The 12,210-nt window shown below is 53.2% G+C and overlaps 1 protein-coding gene across 1 annotated transcript in view; it reads right to left on the bottom strand.

Moving 5' to 3' along the window:
* The window catches only part of Prkcz (protein kinase C zeta), a 106,182-nt gene extending 104,800 nt beyond the window's left edge, over positions 1-1,382 (bottom strand). The window contains exon 1 of the mRNA XM_038333393.2: positions 1,169-1,382. Within this exon, the coding sequence (XP_038189321.1) occupies positions 1,169-1,239 (71 nt within the window). The 5' untranslated portion in view covers positions 1,240-1,382. The remainder of the gene's footprint in view (positions 1-1,168) is intronic.
* Positions 1,383-12,210: the final 10,828 nt, after the last annotated feature.

The following is a 12,210-nucleotide window of genomic DNA, read 5'->3' as shown; positions in this document are numbered from 1 at the left end:
GCATCAACATTCACTACGGAATCACTCACGGGGTACTCCAAGCCCGAGGCAGGCCCCCCAGAAACCCTTCTTTTCCCTGGCAAGTCCAGGATCACCAGAAGCTGGCCATATTTCCATAACAACCTGTGGGGCCAGGCAGTTCCTGAGGCTGGGAAGCCAACCTCTCCCTTCTTGTCTCTGTAGCTGGGACCGGCCACTCAGTAAAACTCCCAGGAATGCCGAGAGCCCAGTTCAGCCACAGGGCCAGCATTCCACTCCACTCCCTTCCTCCTTTCCAGGAGCAGTGATCCTTGACCCTTGACCTGGGAGTACCCAGGTCAGTTCCAGGAGGCAGGGCACCGTTGGAAGCAGCCAAAGCGTTAGGGCCTCCACCACCTTCTGTCTACACAATCAACAAGATCATGCGATTTCCAGACGAGCCTGGGTGGACCAGCCACCAGAACACCGATGCCATCACTCCGCTCCCCATCACTCAATGCTCCCGGGCAGCTATACTGACCACAGTCAAGTGCCCAATGCCCCCATTTTTCCTGAAAGCAAGGTGGAATCCAGGGCTCAGGGCCGAGTCCAGCCCCGCAACACCGCCTCCAGGGAAGAGACAGAAGGGTTCATCGTTCCTGTCCTTAAAGGAGGGCAGGGCTGTATTCTTTCCGGACATCTCCAAAAAGTTCTCCTGTCCCGCAAACAAAAGCCGCGAAAAGTGCCCTTATGTTCCTACAACCCAAGGCATTCTTGCGGGTGCCTTCACCTGGCCCAAAGGTTTCCCTTACACTTAAACTGAGACCAATTTAAATAGCCTTGGTTTGTTGTTGTTGTTTGTTTGTTTGTTTGTTTAACGTACCAGAAGTTTCCACAATCTGGTGAAAACTTTTGGATGTACAAATCTGTCCCTTAACGCCCCTAACCAACTGCGTGCTACCAGGGCGAGGAGTGCAACAACACCGGCCCGCTGCCTGCGCCCCGAAGAGACCCAGAGACCCGGAGCGCGCCCCGCCCTCGAGGCTTCCCTCGGGCCACCTCCAAGGGCGCCGCCGCAGCAGATCCAGCCGCCGCCGCCTCCCCGCCTCCCCGCCCTGCCTCCCGCGCGCGCGCGGCGCCCCGACGGCCCCGAAGCTGCACCGCCGCGCACCCCGCCTTGCCCACCGTCGGGCGCCGCGCGCGAGCTCACCCGCCGTAGTGCGCCTTCAGACGGACGCGGCCGCCGCTCCCGTCCATCTTGGGGTCCGTCCTGCTGGGCATGGCGCGCTCCGCCGGCCGTCGTCAGCGCCGCGTCCAGGGCGCTCGGGCCATGGCTAGCGGCCCCCCACGCAGGACCGGGTTGCCAGGCGGGGCGGACGGCGGAACGCGGAAGGGGAGCGCGCAGCGCGGGACCGACGGCGCCGGCCGCGCCAACTCCGCGGAACTTGGGCGGCGCGCGGGGCGGGGGGCGCGCTGGGCAGGGGCGGAACCTGGCCGTCCCGACGGCCAATCCACGGGGGCAGGCGGCACCTGTGGCCAATGGGAACTCCTCCGGGCCACCACCTGAGCCAATCCTCGGGGGGGCCGCACGGCCGCGGCCCAATGATGAGCGCGCAGGACCGACTACCTGTCGGGCGGAGCGCGGCCACCTGCGGCCAATGGGAGCGCGCGCGGTGTGGCTTTGCCCGGCAACGGGCGGCGACCCGTGTAGCCCGGGGACTGTCGGGCCCCCGGGCGCAGCGCTTCTGAGTCTCCCGGGGTTGTGGTGCCGTAGAGCCGGGCAAAGTTGTTAGAGGTGCAAGTTGTCCGGAGCTGTCAGGCCCTCGGCGTGTGAACTCCTTGGGGTCCCCGAGACTGCGAGCAGCTGAGCGCCTGGTCTAGATGCGAGCTGGTCTGACTCTCCGGTTCTAGCCCGCGACTGCAGCGGCATCCCGCGTCCCGGCCAGGGGAAGCAGGGGAAGGCTGTCTGCACTCAGTGCCTCTGCTCTAGCTCTCTTCTCGGCAGACAGAGATGGACAATCGTAAGGCATTCGTACTCCTTCGCGCTTTACATTCCACACGTAAGCCTGGTTCTCCTTGGTGCCAGGCACTGGGGTGACCCTTAAGGACCGGGGGGGGGGGGGGGGCGGGGAGGACAAAAATACAAACCCGCAGCCGCCCTGATCTTGGATCCTGTGTTCTCCCTAGAAGACACCCGTTGGCAGCCTGCAGATCGTCTACTTCAAGTACTCATACCCTCACCCCCGAAGACGGGGTTTCTCTGGCTGTCCAGAAACTCACTCTGTAGCCCAGGTTGGCCTCCAACTCAGAGATGCGCCTTCCCCTGTCTCCTTAGTGCTGGGATTAAAGGAGTGCTCCACCACCTCCCGGCTTCAAGTGCTTTTTAAAAAATCGCTTCCTTCTTTAAAAAAAAGGGGGGGGCACACCTGTGATCCCAGCATTTCGGAAGCTGAGACAGGAGGACCTGGAGCCATAGGCCATTCTGGTGTGTCTTATAATTAAAAAACAACAACAACAAAAAGAAAACCTTTAGCCTCTAAATGGTTTCTCTGCAACGTCTGTATGGAATCTGCCTGCCGGAGCTATGTACCCTTCTATCCTCACCCCATCTCTGCTTTCCTTAGGACCCTTGCTTCCCCCCACTTTCCCTACCGACTCCAAGGCTATACATGTAACTGTCAGTTCTCAACTTAAAAAACCCTTATGAGACAGACTCTCTCTGTGCAGCCCAGGCTCTCGAGTGCTGAAATGACCGATGTCTGTGACCACTCTGAGCTCTCAGACATTGGTTTATTTTAGCGTTGGGAACTGAACCTAGGACCTTGCACTTGCTAGGCAAGTACTCTGCCACCAGCTACCTCCCTTGACTGCCTTTCAACTTTTTGTTTATTTTTTTTTAAGATTTATCTTTATTTTAAGTATATGCAGATTGTTTCACCAGCATGTGTCTCCTTGAGTATTTGCACAGCTCACAGATGTAGAAAGGGAATTGAGCCCACCCTGGAAATGGAGTTACAGACAATTGTGAGGCGCTGTGTGGGCGTGGGAATCAAACTCAGGTCCTCTGCAAGAACAGCCCATGCTGGTGACCGCTGAGCTGTCATTGAAGCTCCTCAACCCTTATTTTATTTATTTATTTATTTTTTGTGACGGCATCTCACTAAACCACCTGGGCCAGCACTGGATCGTCTGTGCCTCAATCTTCCAAGAAGCTAAAATGACAGGCCTGGATTGGGTTTTGCGGCTCAGACTTTTTCTTACTTTTTTTTATTTGTTTGTTTTTTGAGACAGGTTTTCTCTGTGTAGCCCTGGCTGTCCTGGAGCTTGCTCAGTAGATCAGGCTGGCCTCGGACTCAGAGATCAGCCTGCCCCTGCCTCCCAAGTGCTGGAATTAAAGGCATGCTCTACCATGCCCAGTTCACCTTTGGCAGCCACAGACAGCCACTGGGTGCTATTCTCCAAAGCTCTGGTCACACAGCCTTTATATTGTATTTTTTTATTTTTGGTTGTTTGAGATCCAGCTGGTCTAGACCCTCCTGACTCACTAAGGACTGCTATGCCCTGTCACATGACTGTTAATCTGGGTGCCCGGGCTCTCAGAACTCAGATATTGGTGGCTTCTCAAGAAGATGTCTCCAAGCCCTGACGTTCCTCCACATCTTCCTCCTTCTACCTGTATGCTCCCAAAAGTTCCCTCAGCATCCCTGTCCCCAGGACAACCACTGCCAACCCCTTTCCACCAAAGGCTTCTATGCCAAAGCCCCACCCCCACCCCAAGACTTCACATACCCCCTGCTAATTCTCTCAGGTTCACCTCCAACATGTTCTCACAACCTAACTCTAGACCTCTGTGTTCACTACGACCGTTTGGCCTAGCTTCCCTTGCTGTGCTGGGACCGTTATTCAGTGTCTGGGTTCCTAAACAAGTCGATCCATGATGGGGTTGGAGCGCAGAGTTAAAAGCCTCTGGCAGAGACTAGAGACATGGCCAAATGGTAAAGAGCACTGGTCGCTCTTCCAGAAGACCCAGGTTTGATTACTAACACCCACATCCTTCCAAAACTCCAGTTCAAGGGGTCCAAGGTCCTCTTCTGGTCTCCGTGATCACCAGCACACTTGGCACACATACATACACACAGGCAAAACAGCCATGCATACAATTATTTTAAAATTAAAAGCCTTCAATTGTTCCCCTTGCTCTTGAATGAAAAACCACAAAAAATGAGCCACTAGGCTCACAGGACCTGGAACTCCTTTCTGCTGTCATTGTTCCCCCCATATTTATCCCTACTCTTCCACCCCACGGCCTTGGGACCTTTGCGTGTGCTCTAAGGAGCGCCTTCTCTGACACCTACCCGGGCTCGTGCCACATGTCTTCGGGTCTCTACCAGCACACTTGATGCCCATGTGAGCAACCTGTGCCCGTCTTTGCAAGGGAACTGGACAGGAGGTGACATGGTGCCTGGCCAAGCACAACGGTGAGCAACAATCTTGAGCCCAAGTAGTAGTCCTGCCTCCCTCAGGACCACCGGTCCGTGATTCTAGGAAAGGTCTGCTGGCCACCAGTACAGCTCCCCTGCAGAGTCCCACAGTCAGCCCTGCAGCCATCTGGAACCCACTGTAGTGCTTTTGGTACTTCCTGATGTACTGGGAAGAATAAGGTATGCCTTTGGTGAGCTAGGCAGTCTAAGAGGGAGGGATGCTGGCACCTCTCGAATTTCCTTCCTGGCCTGCTGACCACTGGAAGAAACAGCATAGTCCTGCCCCAGTAGGCAGGATGGGTGACTGGGCATGTCCCCAGCTAAGTTCCACCAGACACAATAGCAGGAGCCACTGTGGCCCTCTCCAGGGATGTCTCTTTGGGAGCCTCAGTTGGGGGAGAGGAGACTGGGGTTACTGGCAGCCTCTAGTCCTGGTGAGGCAAAGCTGGCCTTGCTAGCTTTTGGAGGGGCTCCGTTTTCCAGTGTCCCAGTCTTGGAGCATGCACGGCCACAGGGGTGCCAGGAGAGTGTCGTGCCGTGCGTGTACTAAAGGCTCTCATCAGAACAGAGGGCTGAGAGCCCTAAGGTTACCCCAGGATCCTAAAAGCTTCCTAACCTACCCATCCCTCCCTCTGGCCTGCCTCTCCTGATGCTGGTATTTGCAAAGCAAAGCGCCCCCAGGCCTGGCTTATGGGGGCAGGTCCCATCAGATCTGTGAGGCTCCAAGGCAAAGGGACCTGCAGGTCTCCCCTGTGAATGAAGTTAGCGTGTTGTCTGGCAGTAGATGACAGGGTTTGCCCCCAAAGTCATCAGTGACTTTCCTCTCCTGCTGGGTGTTCCCATGGACTCTCCAGGCACCTGGCACCCAGTGTAATGAGTGGGATTTCTGGGGCTGCATGAGCCCCAGGGCCACAGGCTCTGTCTGCCAAGGGAGGACAGGGTTATCACCAGCTTCCACGGATACCAGACCATACCAGGCACTGTGTAGTAAAATGTCAGGCTTCAAGAACTCCCTCCAGGGTGGGTAGGGTGTGGAGGTGACCCCAGGAGCAGACAGAGGAGACTACCTGGACAGGTGAGGGCAGGTCCTTTCTGACCCACCTCCCTCATTTTCTGTGGTTCCCCAAACTTCTGTAGACACCGTGTACTGCCATACTCACAAACACAGACTGTTTCTCAAATGAAGACTGTCAGCCGGTTGTAAAAATACAAATGTATTTTTAGAGATTCAGTTTCGGAGAAGGTGGGTTAGCCAATTGAAGCCCCTTTCTCAAGGCCTTGGTAGGTGGGGACACCCCCATCTCTTGGGACCGGCTTATGGAAGGTGTCTATTGCTTCATGACCAAAAAACTTGGGGAGGAAAGGGTTTGTTTTGCTTACACTTCCATATAACAGTTAATCATTGAAAGCCGTCAGGTCAGGAACTCAAACAGAGAAGGAACCTGGAGGAAGTAGCTGTTACAGAGGCCACGGAGTGCTGCTTACTGGCTTGCTCAGACTGTTTACAGTACCCATAACGACCAGCCCAGGGGTGGCACCGCCCACAATGGGCGGGGCGGGGCGGGGCGACTCCACCTCACTAATTAAGGAAATGTCCTTCAGGCCTGCATTAAGTCTTGTCCCAATCTTATGAAGGCAATTTCTCAGTTGAGGTGCCCTCCCCTCAGATGACTAAAGTTTGTGTCAAGTTGACATAAAATCAGCCAGCGCGGAGGAACCGAGGAGACACTTCCACCAGGTGTGGAGAAGGGAAAGGACCAGTGGCCTCCAGAGAGTTAAGTGAGGGTTCCTCCCTGGAAGGCGTGGTTCTACCAGGCCCAAGCTCCAGTCTGGGTCTCTGGTGTCTGAGCCTCCTGGAGCCCGCGGGTGGTGGTGGTGGTGGGAAGCATTGCTCACCCTTCCAGATGTGAGGCTGACCTGAGAGGGGTGTGTCTGTGTGTCTGTGTGTCTGTGTCTGTGTCTGGCGGGGACCCACCTGCTACAGGAAGGACCCAGAGCAGCTGATGACAGGCGCTGGGCCCTCAGCTGCAGGAGGCAACTCAGCAGATGTTTCCGTCCTTTGTCAGGGATGTAGAGACACCGACAGAAGTAACAACACCCACTGCGTTCACTCATTCATCGGGTATTGCTTGAGGTCCCACCCCTCAGGCAACCTGCATGCCATCGGTTCTGTGGGACTGGAGCTGTGGTTTGCCACACAATCATGAGGACCACACCCACGTTACAAACTGGCTGTCCTGAACAAACCTTTAAGCCCAGCTCTGCGAGAAAGGCAGAGGCAGGAGGAGCACTGAGGCATGCTGGTTTTCAGCCCAGCACATGGCCAGGGGTTCCTTTCTACTGCTGTGATACACCATGACCGGAAAGCACCTTGGGGAGGAAAGTTTATTTGGTTTACATTTCGTCCAAAGTCAGAGTCCAGTGAGGAAGTTGATCCAGGTAGGAGCCTAAGGGAAGCATGGAGGGAACCTGCCCTTCTGACTCGCTCTGTTTGCTTTCTGACACACCCCAAGGCCACCTTCCCAGGATGGCACCTCCCACAGCAGGTTGGCCTCTTCTGCACCAATCCTTAGTCAAGAAAATGCCCCACACCCTGAGGGTAGTGGAGGATGCTGTCATAGTGCTCACCTTTAATCAAGAGGTAGGCAGACTTCTGAGTTACAGACCAGTTTGGTCTACAGAGGGGGTTCCAGGACAGCCGGGACTACACAGAACAACCCTGTCTCAAAAAAAAAAAAAAAAAAAAAAAAAAAGCTCATCGGCTTCCCTACAATCCAGTTTAATGGGGACATTTTCTCAATTGAGGTTTCCCAAAATGATTCAAGCGTTGTCAAGTTGACAGAAAACCAACACACACAAATAATACTCACACATAAGCAAACAAAAAGATGGCAGGGCCGGGTGTGGTGGTGTTTGCCTTTGAGCTTAGCAATGGGAAGGCAGAGGCAGGCAGTTCTCTGTGAATTCAAGGTCAGCCTGGTCTACAGAATGAATTACAGGACAGCCAGGGCTACACAGAGAATCCCTGTCACAAAAACAAAGTAACAAAAACAAGACCCCCCCCCAAAAAAAACCCCTAAATATATAAATAAACTGATCGCAGCTCTGTTGGGTGGGAGGCCAGGCCCTGGAAGAGGCTGGCATGGAAACCCAACAGCGTATTGCAGGAGAAGGATATCGTAGACACCCGAAAGCCTGTGACCCTGGGAATGGGGGTGGGGTGATACTGGGATCACCAAGTCTGTGGAAGCAGTGGGGAAGAGGATAGGGAGTGGATGAAGTGGTTGGGGAACGCATCAGAAGTTCTATATGTCCTAACGCGGCTTTGCCTCGACTTTGCGTTTTGTCTACACTGCTAGCGATTGGAGGCAAAATTTCTGTTTACCAGGTCCTTCCTGTCCACCACTGGCAAGTGTAGTACCAAGAGCTTCCAGAAGAGGGCAGAGGAGGGACGCAGCTGAGGAAGGGCCTGGCTCTTTGTTCCTTACCCCATCCTGGTGCTGGCCTAGGAGATCAGGGTCCTACTTCCTCAGTGACCACATCTCTGGCTGGTTGGCCTCCCAACACTGCCAGGTGGGCGCTGGGTATCCGTCCCCACACAATCCTACTTCTTCACGTTCCAGACCTGTAGGATGTCTCCTTTCTTTTGTCCTGTCTCTCCAGTCATCCGCCCTTCCGATGGTGTGCTAATCATCCCCGAGTTTATTGTTTTGTTGTGGTTTTTAAATCTATGGTTTGCTAAGACAGACCCCTTGGAGCAAGCCTGCAATCCCCACCTGTTTAGGAGGCTGAGACAGGAACACTGAGTGTTCCAGGCAGCCTGAGCAACAGAGTGAGTTTGAAGACAAACTGGACATCTTAACACGACTCTGACCGTGACTCAGAGAGAACACTGAACATGTGGGGCTGGAGACGTAGCCCTGTGGCAGAGTGTTTGGCTCTCATGGTGAGGCCCTAAGCTCAACTGTATTATTATCAATAATACCACAAGAAGCAAAATAATTTTTGCTCTTTTGATTTAAATAGCATTTTGCCTTTTATTAACTATGTCACCAGAAATGTATTCTATTAAAACCCTCCCAGAAATCGTTGCAAAGAATTATCCTATAGCCTTATACTTAATACCCAAACTGTAAATGTAATACTGTTCTTCCGGGGACGTAGCTCTGACGGTAGAATGCCTAGAATGTAGACAGCCCAGGCTTCAATCTGGAGCACTGCATAAACCGGGCATCCAGCTTCAGGATGCACTGTGATACTCCAAGAGGCCGACTGCTAAGTGTATCTCACCTAGAAAGGGCTGGCAACACACTTGCTGAAAAAAGTAGACCAGAGCTAGGTGTGGTGGTGACTGCCTTAATCCTAGCACTCAGGAGGCAGAGACAGGTGGAGCTCCAGGACTTCAAGGCCAGCCTGGTCTACAAAATGAGTTCCAGAACAGCCAAGGCTCTTATACAACCCTATCTCGTAAAAAAAAAAAAAAAAAAGAAAAGAAAAGAAAAAAGAAAAAGAAAGAAAGAAACAAAAAACAAAGAAAAAAACAAAGAAAGAAACAAAGAAAGAAAAGGAAAGAAAATAAGCCAGTGCAATATGGAATCTGAAACAAACAAACAAAAATTGTTCAGCCAGGCAGTGGTGGCACACGCCTTTAATCCCAGCACTGGGGAGGCAGAGGCAGGCGGATCTCTGTGAGTTCAAGGCCAGCCTGGTCTACAAGAGCTAGTTCCAGGACAGGCTTCAAAGCTACAGAGAAATCCTGTCTTGAAAAACAAAACAAAAAAAATGCTGAAAAATTGAGAAACCCAAATAAAGTGTGTGCGTAATAGTACGGAAATGTTAAGTGTTTTGTACTGGTAAGTGTGCCATGGCTCTGTGAGATATCTTACAACTCTCCAAATCAAATTATATAATCCTTTAAATTTTTTCATTCATTTATTGTGTGTGTAGAGTGGGCTGGTGTGTACCCATAACACTGCACATGTAGGGGTCAAAAGACAACTGTGGGAATCCATTCTCTCCTCCTGCCATGGAGACCAGGGATGGAGATCAGGCGGTCAGGTTTGGTGGCAAGTCCCTTTACCCTCAGCCATCACCACACCAGCCCAGCTTTTTTTTTTTTTTTTTTTTTTTTTTTTTTTGAGACAGGGTTTCTCTGCAGCTTTAGAGCCTGTCCTGGAGCTATCTTTTGTAGACCAGGCTGGTCTCGAACTCACAGAGATCCGCCTGCCTCTGCCTCCCGAGTGCTGGGATTAAAGGCGTGCGCCACCACCGCCCGGCATACCAGCCCAGCTTTTGTGCAATTCTTTAAGTAAAACTTTTTTCAGAAAAATAAAAATCTATGGACACTAGACCCCATGGCACTGAGTGTACACATGTTCCTGCATGTGCGTGTACAGTTCCTCCTCCTCGTGTGTGTGTGTGTGTGTGTGTGTGTGTGTGCATGCTCCGTATCTGGATATTTTAGGTGTGGGTGATGCTAGGTCAGCAGAGGCAGAAGAGCTAAGAAAAGTTGTGGGTTTCTGGGTCAGAAGCCATAGAGAGGGAAGCTAGGTAAGGGACAGAGGACTGTGCAGTAACTAACAGCAAACCAGAGCCTCCCCACCCTTGCTAGCCAAACTTGGAAGAGAGGCCCAGGCTGCTGTCTAGGGCCATATCCTGCACCGGGCACAATTATGACTCCCTTCGCACCAGAGCCTCAGCATCTCCCTGGGACGCAGAGTCATGACTTTATTCTGTAGGCCTGGGAGGCACTGTACTTGTTTCCTGCCCTGTGTTCCCAGGGTACAGGTAAGGTCTGAGAGGCGCTGGACCTGCTCCAGGGTCACATGGCTACAGAAGGCAGAGCTGAGCCCGAGGTCCCAGCAGGTATTCCAGGACACAACAGCACAACACACATGTACTCTCTTGTTTTTCTCTACCCGGGCACAGGTGCTCCTGCCTTGAGGCCTGCTTGGGACCAGGACTCAAGCCCGAGGTTAGGGGTATCCTCAGGCGTATGAACACAAAGGACTACTGTGTTGCACCAGTCTGGAGGGCTCTGAGAACAGACTGGGTCCCGCTGCACCTTCCTGAGGACTGGGGTTATTAAGACCCAGTGGAGGATGAGGGGGCTCTGCCAGAACCATGTCACCATGGCAATGACGGCAACAGCGCCAGAACCACAAGCACTATTTTAGCCCCATGAAAAGAGAGTCAAATTAACTCCAACAATCGCAGGAGATGCTAAAAGGTTCCACAGCCCCCGGCCTGAGCCCCTTAATGGATTTATGCAACCTGAGCTCCGGGGGCCTGGGTATTAAGCTGCTGGGGTCAGTGGGGTGGCCATCAACTAAGCTGAGCTCGGGCCCAGAATGTGTATGAACCGTTCCTGGGTCAGGCTGGCAAGCTGTAGGTTGACAGACAGCCAAACATCGTCCAGTATGTCCTCTGGCCTGGCAGGGCCGTGGGAGGGGAGAAGCCCCACTCCCCTGCTCCCTTCCAGGGACTAGTTTCATAAAGCAAGTTGACAGAGGCAGCAGAACCTAAACAGCACCCATATCATCTTTTTGATAGCGCCACCTTGGGGACTGGGCTCCAGGAAAGACCTCAAAGTACAGACAGCAGCAACACTTGTAACGTGTGTTGCCCGCAAATTTCTGTGACGGCCCGGGGGGGAGGTGGTCGTGGCAAGCAGCAAAGGGGAGCCCAAAGCTGCCACGGACTTCACTTGGCCAGTGGCCTCTGACCTTTGAGATGGAAGGTTGCACATTTGGATGTATCAACCCACCACCACACGCGGCCCTGGCCCAGGCAGGAACTACCCTGCCAGGACATAAGGAGGCATGCCCCCTGCTGGGTGTCACTGGCTCCAGCAACCTAGCAGATGGAGGAGAAGTTGCCGCTCTGTGGGGAGGCTCCAGACGGAGGCCTTGCAGCTTGGCTGTGTCCAGGTGTCTTGCTCTTTGCAGAGAGAAGCTCAAAGATCTCACATCACCGAAGGTCAGCAGCCTCCCAAGGGCAGGGCCTGCCGACCTCCCTTACCTTTCCTCTGATGGAGTGGCCTCGTGAGCACCAGGAACGCGGATTCCTTTGTACCCTTAGACATGGCAGCTGCGGCGCCATCCTAGGCCCCCACCCCCCACCCCCAGCCAAGGAGGCTGCACGGAACTTTGTGTCTTTGGGCTATTGAGGATAAGGATACAGAGGAAGTCCCAGAACAAGGGGTTAATGGCCTCCTGTAAATGGGGGGCGCACGCAGACATGAGACTCATCTAACATGGACAGAGGGAGCAGGAGTGAGGAGCTAGATGGACCTGAGTCCTTCCTGCCACGTGGTCAGGAATTACCCCAACCTTCCCAGGCCTTGAGTTCCTCACGTGTGGTGTGGGGCTATTCTGTCTCATCCGGAGTAGGTAAGCCTGCCAGGCACAGGGCCCCGTCCACTCTGTGCCAGAAGACCATCTTTCTGCATTTCTTCCCAGTGGCTATTGGCTCTTTTTTTTAAAACATTTATTTGTTTGTTTGTTTGTTTATTATGTATACAATATTCTCTCTGTATGTCTGCAGGCCAGAAGGGGGCACCAGGCATCATTACAGATGGTTGTGAGCCATCATGTGGTTGCTGGGAATTGAACTCAGGACCTTTGGAAGAGCAGGCAATGCTCTTAACCACTGAGCCATCTCTCCAGCCCGGCTATTGGCTCTTAAAAGGGAGACGAGCCAACTAATAAATAGAAGTGGTATCCACTGAGCGGCAGCAAGAGATAGACAATCTAGTTGCCACAAGGAAGAA

Source organism: Arvicola amphibius, chromosome 6 (assembly GCF_903992535.2).
Source record: "Arvicola amphibius chromosome 6, mArvAmp1.2, whole genome shotgun sequence".
NCBI lineage: Eukaryota > Metazoa > Chordata > Mammalia > Rodentia > Cricetidae > Arvicola > Arvicola amphibius.
This window is presented reverse-complemented; position numbering and strand designations above follow the sequence as displayed.